This window comes from Monopterus albus, unplaced genomic scaffold, assembly GCF_001952655.1.
Source record: "Monopterus albus unplaced genomic scaffold, M_albus_1.0 scaffold140.1, whole genome shotgun sequence".
Lineage (NCBI taxonomy): Eukaryota > Metazoa > Chordata > Actinopteri > Synbranchiformes > Synbranchidae > Monopterus > Monopterus albus.
The window spans coordinates 166537-179775 of record NW_018128020.1 but is presented as its reverse complement, the minus strand read 5'-3'; the positions used below and the strand labels follow the sequence as shown (position 1 = coordinate 179775).

General features: G+C 42.4%; 2 protein-coding genes across 5 annotated transcripts in view; one reads left to right on the top strand and one right to left on the bottom strand.

Annotated features, from left to right (window-relative positions):
* The window catches only part of vash1 (vasohibin 1), a 7769-nt gene extending 4137 nt beyond the window's left edge, over window positions 1-3632 (top strand). For all 3 annotated transcript variants that reach the window (XM_020613889.1, XM_020613891.1, XM_020613890.1), the window contains exons 6-8: window positions 721-1102; window positions 1709-1818; window positions 2035-3632. In XM_020613889.1, the coding sequence (XP_020469545.1) occupies window positions 721-1102; window positions 1709-1818; window positions 2035-2107 (565 nt within the window). In that variant the 3' untranslated portion in view covers window positions 2108-3632. The remainder of the gene's footprint in view (window positions 1-720; window positions 1103-1708; window positions 1819-2034) is intronic.
* Window positions 3633-4849: 1217 nt separating this feature from the next.
* angel1 (angel homolog 1 (Drosophila)) lies at window positions 4850-11353 on the bottom strand. Of its 2 annotated transcripts, none has more exons than XM_020613959.1 (10): window positions 11160-11353; window positions 9796-10671; window positions 9420-9655; window positions 9237-9306; window positions 8717-9159; window positions 8423-8564; window positions 6473-6583; window positions 6321-6354; window positions 5568-5731; window positions 4850-5476 (listed from the first exon to the last, which is right to left on the bottom strand). In XM_020613959.1, exons 2-10 carry the CDS (start codon window positions 10445-10447, stop codon window positions 5313-5315), a joined length of 2016 nt encoding a protein of 671 aa, XP_020469615.1. In that variant the 5' UTR covers window positions 10448-10671; window positions 11160-11353; the 3' UTR covers window positions 4850-5312. The 2 variants fall into 2 exon arrangements, with proteins under 2 accessions (XP_020469615.1, XP_020469616.1); XM_020613960.1 differs by having other exon boundaries at window positions 9035-9159.
* Between the last annotated feature and the right edge of the window lie 1886 nt (window positions 11354-13239).

Genomic DNA, 13239 nt, shown 5'->3' with positions numbered 1-13239 from the left:
TGGTGGTGGTCCTGTAGTCTGTGATGTGCTGCAGGCCTTGCCACATCCGTCTGGAGTCAGCAGTAGAATAGAAGCCATTCAGCTTCTCTCTGTACTGCCTCTTGGCCGCTGTGATGGCTTTCCTCAGTCTGTACTTTGCAGCTTTGTACTCCATCTCATCGCCTGATCTGTTTGCATGAGAGCGAGCATGTGGCGTACCTGACTGTTTATCCAGGGCTTCTAGTCGGGGAACCTCCTGACTTGTATGGTGGGCACAATGTTGTCGATACAATGTAATGTAATGTACCCAGTCACATACTCAGCATAGTCCTGTACGCTGACAGAAAAGTCCTCTGAGGTGGCTGCAGCTTTAAACACATCCCAGTCTGTCTGGGCGAAACAGTCCTGCAGGGTGCCCTCAGTCTCTGGGGTCCAGAGTTTAATTTGTTTGGTGATAGGGTTTGTTTGTTTCAGTCTTTGTCTATAAGCTGGATACAGGAACAAAGAAATGTGGTCCAAGCGTCCAAAGTGGGGGAACAAACACAATATTTCTAAGCTGATAAACCACAAACAGTCAGAAAGATTCACCACATATCATGGAAGCAGTCAGGATAACTATTAGGATGACAAAAGAAGCCACATCTGCACAAATTAGGATTTTTTTTCTTTTTGCCATCATGTGACATCTGTACTAATGAGTTAAAGATGAAATGTCAGTTTCCTTGACCCAGCTTGGTCCAGTTACCTCACAAACAACATGCCAGGTGTGGAGCGCTTCCCTCTCAGCTTTAAGTCTCAGTTCTCAGGGAACCACTTCCACCACATCGTGCTGGGAGTTCACAGCGGGGGACGTTTTGGTGCCCTGGGCATGAGCCGGAGAGAGGACCTCATGTTCAAGCCCCTGGAGTTCCGAACACTGATGGAATTGGTGCAGGAATTTGACGGAGCCTACAAAGGCTGCTGGCACACCCTATGCAAGGTGAAGATCGGCCAGTATGTGTCCCACGACCCTCACAGTGTGGAGCAGATAGAATGGAAGCATTCGATCCTAGACTTGGACAAGCTGACCAAGGAGGAGCTACGGAAGGAGCTGGAGAGACACACCCGAGACATGAGGCTGAAGGTACAATACAGTGGTAGTGGAGAATCAGATGGCACATGTATGAAAACTGCCAACTGCTTGAAGCAGATACTTTTGAATGTTTAACTTGCTTTACATTTAGTTCTGCCACTATTAAAGAGATATTTATATGTTAAATTTAATGTAAAAAATTTGCATACTTTAGCTCTCACTTTATAGCTGACACCAGCACAGTTGTTCAAGCCCCCGTGGTACTAATGACAGTGATATGAAATATAGTTTGTCAGCAGATGGACTGCCCTTCCTAACTGCTTACTAGATTTTTTCTGACATGCTGTTTTTCATGCATGGTGACAGAGAGTTTACCTGCAATTTGAAGGGTGATTTCTCTCAGACGATACTGTCTCATCACCTCTCATGCTAACATAATGAAGGCAGCCTTGATGTTGAACACTGTGTGTAATGAAACTAATGTGATGACTGCTGTGCTGTGCTGTGCTGTGCATCATGCTCTGCACAATCGCATTAACAAGACGGATAGATTCTAGCCACTAGATGCTCAAGCAGTGAGAACCTGGGCATAGCTGAACTCACCTGTGTGTATGTTGTAGAGTGACAGGGTTGTTTTGTTGTTGTTTTTTTTTGCAGATAGCAAAACCTGCACCTCCTTCTCCAATCAAAGACAGGAGAAACAGCATGGGTTCACCCCTCAGAGTGCCAAGCAGTCCCATCCGCAGGATCAGCCGAGTTGAGAGGCGGTATGATTAATCATGTGCTCTGGATAAGTTAATCACTAAAAGCACAGGCACCATAGCCACCGATGTGAAATCTTTGCAGTGACTGGAAAACATCTGGACTACCGATCTCTTAGCCTCTAAGCCAAAGGAGAAGCAGTTTGACAGTTAGTCACCATTTCCTTCATATGTGAATAATGCTTATTGTCTTGCCTCATATTTGTGTTTCTATTGTTGCAGTCCCTCTGGAGAGAAGAAGGTTTTGGAACAGACTCCGTCTGCAGACATGAGTGGATACCAGATTCGAGTCTGAGGAAGGATTTTGGTTTGAGGTTACATACACCTGTTTCATGGGGCAACTAATTTACTGTAAAGCTTGATTTATGGTTCTGTACTGAATCTACAAAGAGCCTACACCGTAGGCTACGCAAGTGGCCTTTGCCATTGTGAGCATTTATACTTGTGTGCCGGTTGGTGGTGGGGTTTCTATGCCACCGGGTTACATTTCTTTGCCACTTACTAACAGTGGCAACTAAAACTGAGTAGGACATGTTGGAGTTACTTTTACTGAATTTACTGCAACACAGATAAGAGAGAAGACCTTGGAGGAGATGGTCTGTAGTTGTTGTGATCTGCATCGCCACAACGTGTAATTACATTTCTGGTGAGATGCATGTCAGGGTACGAGGCTACACGTTACCTATGCTGTACCTACAGTGTAGATTCACTGTAGAATGCCTATTCACAGGATTCAATGTTGAAAAGGTCACCAGCAACTTATCCTCCAAAAGCAAATGTCTCATTAGGCTTGTAATTATTTTGTTTTTGTGATTTCTGTGCATATTAATTGGTACTGGTAGTTGTCGCAAATTTTAAAAAGGGGTCAAAAGTGTAATTATTTGTAAACATTCTTCAATAACTGCAGAGTTTTGCTAACTGTGCACAATGTGAAATCTGATGCTTCCCTGAAGCTGGGCAAGACTACCACTCTGTAAATGTGCTACTGGATAAACCTTAGGTTTTTGTTGTGTTAATGTGTTCAAGAGAAGCTTTGTCTGTATCATCATACTGTAAGTGTGCAAACAGATATAATGTAATTTTAAAACCACTTATGCCCTGCTGGGCAGCAAACACTTGTGTCATTACTAGTTTGCAAACCACTACCCTTGTGCCTTGTAGAAACAAAGATTTTTAAATTCAATTCATTATTGTCATTTCCTCACTAAAAATCCAGAACCTAGCATGCTTAGCATGCTATATATACACCTTACTAAGATGTTAACTGAAGACGGGATTGAATACACAATCTAGCCTATAGAAGTATATCACAGTACAAGAAGGCATCCCTTGAGCGATGAGTCATACTTTCTGCAAAGTATACATTTTTTACACATGAACCAGGACAATTATCAAGTTGACTGATGGCAACAGACTTGTCTTCATCTGCATTTAATGTAATGGTAAGTAGGTTTAGATGTCCTGTATACTTGCTTTACACAGACTTTGTTTCTAACTTTAATTTAGAGTAGCTTTATCCAATATTTCACTTACCTTAAGTGGTATCCAAGCAATGGACTTCCATTTAAGCAAAGGTGTAAGTAAGTTTGTTTACAGTACTTTCATTTGTATTTTTTTTAGATTGTAAATTTTATCATTTTATACTTCTTAAGTGTTGGTGATTACCAGAAGACCACTTAATATTTAAGATGCACTGTTCTGACTATGTTGCCACAGCCAACATTTTTGTGTGTAGATGTCCATTTTCATTTCAGTGTTCTGTAACACACATTTTGTGCCAGACAACTTGATTTACAGGATCACAATAAAGAGTCACTATGATTGTAGCAACACAATAGTTTTCTTGTTCATGGGGACTTTTAACATAATGGTTACATATTCAATTAACTTGTCCTTTTTTAAACAGTCTATGTAAAAAATAATAATAATGAAGTAGTCATTCAGTGCTGGTAATTGGTTGGAGGAGGGTGTCCTCAGCTAAAGAGCAGCTTTTAGCAACACAGCACATGATGAGAACAGACAGAAGCGATCTCCAAACACTACACCCATTGGGTTTATACAAAGGAAACTCAAAGCCAACACCTACACAAGGGAAGCATAAATGTCAGTGAATTCAAGCACCCGGTCAGAGTTGCAACATGTTTAAGACCTCAGTGTATCTGTCAAGCTAACATTTCAGATGAAAAATCTACTGTATCTTGACGTAGTGTTTGCTGCAGTGATAAAAAATAATTGCTGTAGTATCCTTTCTGCATGCACGCCCCTCTCATAATTGGGCATCTTGCTGTTTTATGGATCTCCACAGCAGAATAATCAGCTAATATGGCTTAATTGCTGCTGTATTCAGTTATAAACCAGTCAGCAAGGAACCACTTTCATGTGTAGGCAAATAAGGTCCCTCTAAACTTGCTGCATGTAAGGTAAATTCTGTAATGTTACAATGTACTACTGTAAAACTACAGATGGTGAAATTTGTGCAGTTGAGCTCCTTAAAACAAGATTTGTTACTGTTATGGAGGGCTGTGTTGAAGTCTGGTGAATTATGGAGAAAGATGAACAAATTCTTATCCTGCATTCCAGGGGTTTCCAGATGTCAGACACCTTGTCCACCACTGTTTATAAGATATGAAGACAGATGAAATAGTGACCTATTGGGGGAAAAAAAAACAACCACTGACATGTTTCATTTACTTACATGCATCTGATGCCATAGAGGGACTAAAGATACACACAATTCCTCTGTATGTTAAAAAAATTCAACTCATGGGTGACTGTATTAAAACACTGACAAGACTGAAAGACGAGGAACACCTTTGCAGACAGCAAACACATGCCCATCACCCATGAATATGCAAGTGTCTACATGAATTATTCATCCATGCATGGAGCACACAGATTTTGAGATCTTTGCCATGACAGGTTGAGTGCCTCAGTGTAGTAGATGGGAGAGAGAGAGCCAATGTTCAGGTCACAATCTGTGCTTTCTCTTATGTACGTATTAGAGAGCAAAAAAAAAAAAATACACAGGAGTCTCAAGTTAATGAAAAATCGGTTTTATCATCTGAAAAACCTATAACTGCCTCACACTCAGAAAAATCTACTTCTCATTTTAAACAAAATTTCAAAACAATACAGCAGTCATCAACAGCCAAATGAATGGGTCAGTGTATTATAACACCCATAGGAATGAAAGAAGTCACAGCTTTTAAATGAACTACTGAAGCATCATCAAGAAGATTTGTTACATCTCAGTCTTAATTCTGAATCATTTATCTGGTGAAAATCTTGTGGAAAGAGAGAAAATATTGGCATCCGTTATGTTTCCTGGCTCATTTGAACAAAAAATATTAACTTCTATTCAATTAGAAAACCATGATCCCGTTGCCAGGAGTGAACCACAAGTGATGGTATTCATACTAACAAAAACAAAACACCATGTTTTCAGAGCAAGACCCAAAGAGAAATATGCTTGTCCTCTTACTGAGTTCAGCCAGTGTTTCCTAGCATGAAATACTCAAGTCCAGCTGGAATTTGGCCACAAGACTAAGATGGTCAGAGGGGAATATGTGATTGGGAAGGCCATTCATTGACCATAAGACATCCTCTGATAGAAGGGACAGACAACCAGTCAGCTTCAGACCTCCACTCATGATGTTGCCACCAGCTAAAGAAAAAAAAAAAGCAAAATATGTTATTTGTTACATTAGAGCTGCAACATTTGAGATACACTCTTGCTTCTTAACATGCCCACATACCTTGGTGATCAGAGGTTAAGAAGCGTCTTGGGGAGTAGAACATGTAGTCGACGGTGGCTCCCACTTCAGAGTTCAGAGTTGTGACTTCTGAAGGGCCAGAGCCTGGAAGGATGTGTTTATAGACCGACTCCAGGTCTAACTGATGACTGATAGTGTGTCTGAACCTATGACACAAAATGTATGACAAAAATCACATTTTATCTCCTCTTACATGAGTTTTGACTCACCCTGTTCTTCACTGTCTTGTGCTCTACATTACAGATTTACTGGAGGTGTGATAGGTGACAAGTCAAATGGCTCAATGATTAGTCTGAGATGAACTGAGAGGGACATGGCTGCAGCCAAAGATGGCGAACTGTGAACAAGATAGCAAACTGTCAACCTCAGCAGGAGGTTGCCAACTTTTTCCTAGAATTGCTTTAAAGGGAGGGTTAACGTTAACCCTAAACCCTAAACCTAACCTTAAACTTAACGATAAATCTGCTGAGGTCAACACCTTCCAGCTAATGTCAGCTACCTCCTGCTGAGGTTAACATCCTGTCTGTAGGCAGGTTCTCTTGGATGAACTTAAAATTCCTATTTGTTGATTAGATTAGCTTTAACACTTAGTGTCAATAACTGTGTCTTAGTTTGCTGCTGTGACACTGAGTTGCCATCTGATACCACAGTATGTATGTATGAAAGCAGTAAGAATCAATAACAACCGGCCCTTCAAATAGCATATATGATTTAAAAAACTGCAGGCAAACTGACCTTTTATCATAAGGTTGATTTCTTCTTGAAGCATCTGTAATCAATAAGGAGAAGAACTAGAGATGTCAACCATTAATCAGCTTTTTTTTTTAAATGGCAGAACCACTACAGTATACAAAATGTGGTTTTGGTAGTTCGGTGTTTCACTGTACCCGGCGTATTATCAGTCACTCCCGGGATCAGCACCAGGTTCTGAGGACGAACGCATGCAGCTGGACAACAGTGCAGCTGCAGCATGAAGTCGTGGCTGTACTGACACTTCCCTATACAAATAGAAAGTGGGTTTATATAAAGGAAACACCGCCAACACCTCTATAAATGGGAAGCAGAAACCTCAGTGAATTAAAGCACTCAGTTTGACTAAGTAGGAGTTTCATCAAATTTATAACCTCAGTATATCTAACAAGCTAATGTTTCAAACAAAAAGAAAAACTATGGTGATGAAAGTAAACCTAACAGTGGGTGACATTATTATTCCATTTGTCATACTGTTTAGGTATGGACAGTGTTTGCTGCAGTCATACAGTGGGGCAAATAAGTATTTGATACACCGCCGATTTTTCAAGTTTTCCCACTTACAAAGAATGGACAGTTCTGTAATTTTCATTGTAGGTACACCTCAACTGTGAGAGACAGAATCTACAAAAAAAATTCCAGCAAATCACATTGTTAGATTTTTTTTTTAAATTATTTCCATTTTATTGCATGAAATAAGTATTTGATCACCTACCAACCAGCAAGAATTCTGGCTCTCACAGACCTGTTAGTTTGTCTTTAAGAAGCCCCCCTATCCTCCACTCATTGCCTGTTTTAATTGCACCTGTTTGAACTCGTTACCTGTATAAAAGACACCTGTCCACACAATCAGTCTATCAGACTCCAACTTCTCCACTATAGGCAAGACCAAAGAGCTGTCTAAGGACACTAGGGACAAAATTGTAGACCTACAGAAGGCTGGGATGGGCTACAGGACAATAGGCAAACAGCTTGGTGAGAAGGCAACAACTGTTGGCGCAATTATTAGAAAATGGAAGAAGATCTCGCCTCGTGGAGTATCAATGATCCTGAGAAAGGTGAGGGATCAGCCTGGAACTACATGAGGGGACCTGGTCAATGACCTGAAGAGAGCTGGGACCGCAGTCTCAATGGTTACCATTAGTAACACACTACACCATCATGGCTTAAAATCCTGCAGCACACGCAAAGTCCCTCTGCTCAAGCCAGCACATGTCAAGGCCCGTCTGAAGTTTGCCAAAGACCATCTGGATCCAGAGAAGGCATGGGAGTAGGTCGTGTGGTCAGATAAGACCAAAATAGAACTTTTTGGTATAAACTCCACTCGCCGTGTTTGGAGGAAGAAGAAGGATGAGTACAATCCCAAAACACCGTGAAGCATATTGAAGATGGGTCATGGCTGGGTCTTCCAGCATGACAATGACCCCAAACACACAGCCAGGGCAACTAAGGAGTGGCTCCGTGAGAAGCATTTCAAGGTCCTGGCTCCAGACCTGAACCCAATAGAAAATCTATGGAGGGAGCTAAAACTCTGTTGCTCAGCAACAGCCCCAAAACCTGAAAGATCTGGAGAGGACCTGTATGGAGGAGTGGGCCAAAATCCCTGCTGCAGTGTGTGCAAACCTGGTCAAGAACTACAGGAAATGTCTGACTTCTGTAATTGTAAACAAAAGTTTCGGTACCAAATATTAAGTTCTATTTTTCTATTCTATCAAATACTTATTTCATGCAATAAAATGGAAATAAACTATTTAAAAATCTAACAATGTGATTTGCTGGAATTTTTTTGTAGATTCTGTCTCTCACAGTTGAGGTGTACCTACGATGAAAATTACAGATCTGTCCATTCTTTGTAAGTGGGAAAACTTGAAAAATCGGCAGTGTATCAAATATTTATTTGCCCCACTGTATACATAACTGCTGAAGAATGCTGGCTGCACATGTGCTGCTCTCATAATCAAGGACGTTTCTGTTTTTTGGATCTCCAAGTTTTTTTGAAATTGCAGCACTACTGCCATAAGACTGAACTTCACTCCTTAGAAAAATAACCAGTGGGTAAAAAGCATGCTCCGACTTTAAAGACTGACCTGTTTCTGCATTCTGCTTTTGAAACTTGTCCTTGGCAGTAGTGTACTGGCAGTTGTCAGTGATGCCCAGAGAGCTGGGCCACAGGGGCGCAAACAGTCTGGAACAATGGGTTTTGTATGACAGATCCTCTTGACCTGATATCTGTTAGACATGGAGAAGACATATGGTACATGGATATAGAGGCATCACAGCAGAATATGTGAAATAAAGTGCCTAATGTAGCTATTCAAAATAAGTCAACAGAAAGCAATGTGGGAGTAGCTGCTAGTATGCCAGGCATATTTCAGTCTCACCATCCATGCTGGTAGACCCTGGTAGTAGAGCTCACCAGTGGTGATGAGCTGGTACAGAGGCATGTGTGGTACAGAGTTAAAGTCCCCACACAAAATAACATTACACTGTTCACCTTTGGCCTTACAGAATCTGACCATGCTGTCTATCTCTGCCAGCATTATGGCTAATTGAGCCAGCTTCACGTCACCCCTCCTGGGGTTGAAGAGCAGATGGGTGTTGGCCACGCACAGGGGTGAGCCCTGTAACTGGATCTTGGCCTCCTGGCTGACTACTGGTCGTAGCAGCAAAACAATCCCCACGTTGTGCCGGTCCAGCACCTCTGTCTCGGGTCTGTAGAACTCCAGCTGGGACAGTGACATCACAGAGAAGCAACTGTTACGATAGCATATAGCACAGCCATCTGTTTTGGTCCCCGTACGTCGCTTGTACACACAAGTGTAGCCTGGAGAAACAACATGAAGATAATAAGATAATATCCCCCAACATGACTGTTCCAGTATTTTGTCTCAGATGACCCACCCATCTGAGACAGGGCAGGATGCAGCTGTTCATGGTAGTGGTTCTCCTGAACTTCTTGGAGACACAAAATCTACACACAGGACATAAACAACTTATTAGTCAACATCTAGGATTATATATTGAATGTAGCCTGTTTACATTTCAAGGTAAAAAAAAACAAACAAAAAAACGTATTTGACGCACATCTGGTGCCCATTTCTCTATTTCCTCTAGGAGCAGGGTGCAGCGGTAGCTCCAGTCCAGCACCTCCAGGGGGCAGTGTGTGTACAGCTCCCTGTTGGCCTCCAGCAGGTCCTGAGCCATGATGTTGTAGGACATGGCAGTGAAGTCCATCGAGGACTTTGTAAATGGGAAGGGTAGTAAGGTGGGCTCTGCTGCGGTAATACTCTCTTCTACCTTCCGCCATACTCTCCACACGACTGGGTGGAACACAAACACATACGTGCATGTTTTTTCCAAATTAACAGATGGATTTGAAACTACTGATGAGCTTAGAGTGGAAATAATACAACTGAGAAAACTCAAACTGAAAATGTTAATGAAGATATCCAATTCTCACCCTCAAATGGCTGTTCTAATGGAGGGTAAGAGCTCAAAGCAGGAAACTGCCGCAGTGGGCAGTGCACCTCTTCTGCCAGGCCAGGTCCTGCAGGAAAGTGCCAGCCAGTTTGTGTATTGTGTTGTTCGCTGAGATCAAATACCAGGTGAGAACTGCTTCCCTCACTGCCATCAGCTGTGGAAGCTGCATATTCATCCCAGCACTCAATTATTTGCGCTACAATTTCATCTGGCATGACTGACTCTTCCAGCCTTTGCTTCTGTATTTGTTCCCCTACTGGACAGGTGGCATCTTGCACGCTGTTCTCAGTTGGCAATACTGACCCTTCCAGGGTGAACACCTGTAAATGTTCTTGTACTTGACAGGTTGTATCTTGTATGCTGTCCTCCGTTTGCAGACACTTTAACCGTGCCCCAACTGTTTGCTCTAGACTGAGCTCCTCAATTGGAAAAATACCTCCATCCTCTCTGTTTGGCTTTTTATGTGGCCCCTCAGGGTGGACAGTCATTCCACCTTTGTCTTGCTTGGGAATGTCCAGGTTGTCTTGTTGCTGTCTGTTTCTCATCTCTGCTTCATTCTCTTTCACTGCAGACTGCCCCTCACATATCTTTAAAGCAGCCTCAGTTGTAGTTTTTTTATGCAGGGCAGTCATGAGTTATTTTGGTCCATGTCGAGCATTCAATCAAGCATGTCAAGCATCATCGTTTTTTTCTGAGCTTGAGCCTTTCATTTCTGCTTTTGTCGCACTGTTGGGGCTAAACTACTGGCCTAGCAGGGTCGTCTGAGACGGGGTGAACCTCTTGGTTGAGAAAGCACCACCATTCCACTCTGCAGCACCATTAACCATTGCAGGAGGGGGACTGTTCTTTGAGGCCTCTATAAAACAACATTAGCGTCAAAAAACAGCTATGCATTCATACTAAGCTAAACATACTGATACTTTTGACTGACTTTACCTAACTAATTTCAAAACTGCTGAAAGCCTAACTAAATATAAACGACACTGCATAATACTCCCACGTGTTGGCGTTCTGACGTCGTAGGGGGCGTCAAATCTCAAAAAGTGGTGTAGCATATTGCCACCAGTTAGCTTATTGGTAGTACCAAGTTGGTCTAAGCTCCAGTTCTCACAAAGAACGTTAGCTCAACCTGTAACACCACAGGGAACAGGTTACATTCATCTTGCAATAAAAAAGCATGTCCAAATCACCAACTTTGTGCTGGCACTGCCAAGAAATGTCAACGAACCCACCCGTTACCTCCTAAAAGCTAAGAGTGCAATGCATTGTTTTAATGTGACCGAACGCTTCTCAACTAACAGTGACACTTTTAAACACGGTAACCATTTGTGCCTTAAGTTTTACCTGGGCGTCGACTGATCAGATACCACGTCAACCGGTAGAGCACATAAAACAACAGGGTACAAATCATGTTTGTCTATGAGCGCATGCCATTTCGCCCTGACAGTGACGCATGCGCATTACGACGTTGGAATGTTAGGAGCCCATGTCAAATAACACTGGTGTGGTTTGTGTTTCCTCGCGGATGCTAACATTCATTCATTCATTTTCTACCGCTTAGTCCCTGAACGGGGCCACGGGTGGGGCCGGAGCCAATCCCGGCCGACAATCGGGCGAAGGCGGGGTACACCCTGGACAGGTCGCCAATCCATCGCAGGGCTATGTTAACAGTATTTCATATGTAATTGTAGGGGTCCTACAAATTCTGTTGCGCAAAGACTTTTATTAGACCTTTATTTTGAAATGGTTCATGAATATTGCGCTGTCTTCCGGTGGTGCCGGGTGTGTGGGGAGACGGGCGGAGAGAGAAGAGAAAAGCTGCGACAAGTTTACGGAGAACGGGCGAAGTTCGATAACTTTGGTACTCTAACAAGTTATGTGTGGACCGATAACCCGCCTTAGAGTTGCATGACGCTGCTGTTAGGTCTCCGCTCGTGCTAACGAACGTGTCGTCTATAGGAACGTGTAGAGTTTTGCCGCGCTAGCGCGTGTAAAGCTAGGCTGCAGGCCTGTGATAGCTTATAAAGTTTCGGGAGTTAATTCTCGGTGTTTTTTTTTTCGTGCTTTGCACCAAGAACATTGTTTTTATTAGTTCACACGAATTCCAAACCGGGTGCATGCCGAAATTCATATTCTCTTTTTTGGGAGACCGGCTGATTCGTTGGACGGGATTGAGTGTAGCTAGCGCTTCTACGCCGATCACCGTGGGACAGGATTGTGGCCTCGTCGGACCAAGCTGTGGTTTGCAGGATCACGGGGCAATCGTTGGAGGGTCATAGAGTGAGGTGACATAACCCTGCATACCCGGACATCCTCCAGCTCTTCATACCTTATCAGATCTTCATACCAGTAGCAAAACCGGATAGTTATACCGATCGGTCTGTCATACTTTATCAAAATGTCCTAACTATACTTTAAAATGGACATAACGCTGCAAAAAAATGCAATACTCAGTTTTAACATGGAATCTTGAGTGGAGCTGTGGCTATTGTTACCAAGTGAGTCATATTTCACGCTTTGGAGTATCACCGTACGAGATTGGATTGGATGTCATTTTTGGACATGTCATTTTGATTTTTTGGATTTCCTGGATTTTTGGAGTGAACTTTAACTTTTGAACTTTGGACTGAACTGGTTATTTAAGTTTTTGGTAAAAGGACATTTTGGTTTAAGGAGTAAACGATTTGTTTTATTAATTATTCTTTTTATATTAATACTTTGCTATAATAAATTATTTTTGGTTCGTTAACCTGAACTGGTTTAAGCTATATTCCTACCCTAAGGAGTGGGGGCGTCTCACTTATCTTGTTGGTCTTGGGAGGGGTGGGCTGTGCATGTAAGAAAAGCTTTCACCTGCACGCACACATACACACTCCAGGGGCCATCGTGTGTAAAGGTAGTCCTGGAGCCCATCTCACCTTGGCTGTAGCTCATCATAGCAACACGATAAGCACCAACCTATACAAATTGTTATATAGAAACCAAAAGCATTGGGTGGGGGGACCCAGATCCTGTAACTCCCTCAGTCTTCCCTAGGGTAGGGGTTATTATTTCCCCCCACAAGGCGGTGGCATATTCCCCTCCGCCACATAATGAAACTATGAAAATATAACATCTTATTAAATGCGTAGTATACTCAAACATGATTTCATGCAGCATTTGCAGTATGTTTTGCTTGGAGTTAAATGGATTCTGTTAGGTAATTTCTTAGTCAGATAGATAGTGATTAGAAATCTGTTGTATTGGAAAATGTTAGTGTAGCCAGGATGTCTTGCTCAGGCTGTTAAATGCTCAGTTCATTGTCATGAGTTCTGCAGGCTGCATCTAGGCCAAGGTCACTAGATTGAAGAGTCTGCAGGCAGGATGAATATTGTTAGTAGCATGATATGTTCAGCCGTAATCTTAATCATAATATCTTCCGAGG

What these genes read in the sequence shown, in the direction of transcription:
- angel1 (XM_020613959.1), bottom strand. Translation starts at nt 10,447, where the DNA reads ATGACTGCCCTGCATAAAAAAACTACAACTGAGGCTGCTTTAAAGATA. An exon ending in TCCTGCCCTGTCTCAGATGG is followed by an intron (nt 9,160 to 9,236) that starts GTGGGTCATCTG and finishes TTGTTTCTCCAG; the next exon opens with GCTACACTTGTGTGTACAAG. An exon ending in AGGGTCTACCAGCATGGATG is followed by an intron (nt 8,565 to 8,716) that starts GTGAGACTGAAA and finishes CATGTCTAACAG; the next exon opens with ATATCAGGTCAAGAGGATCT.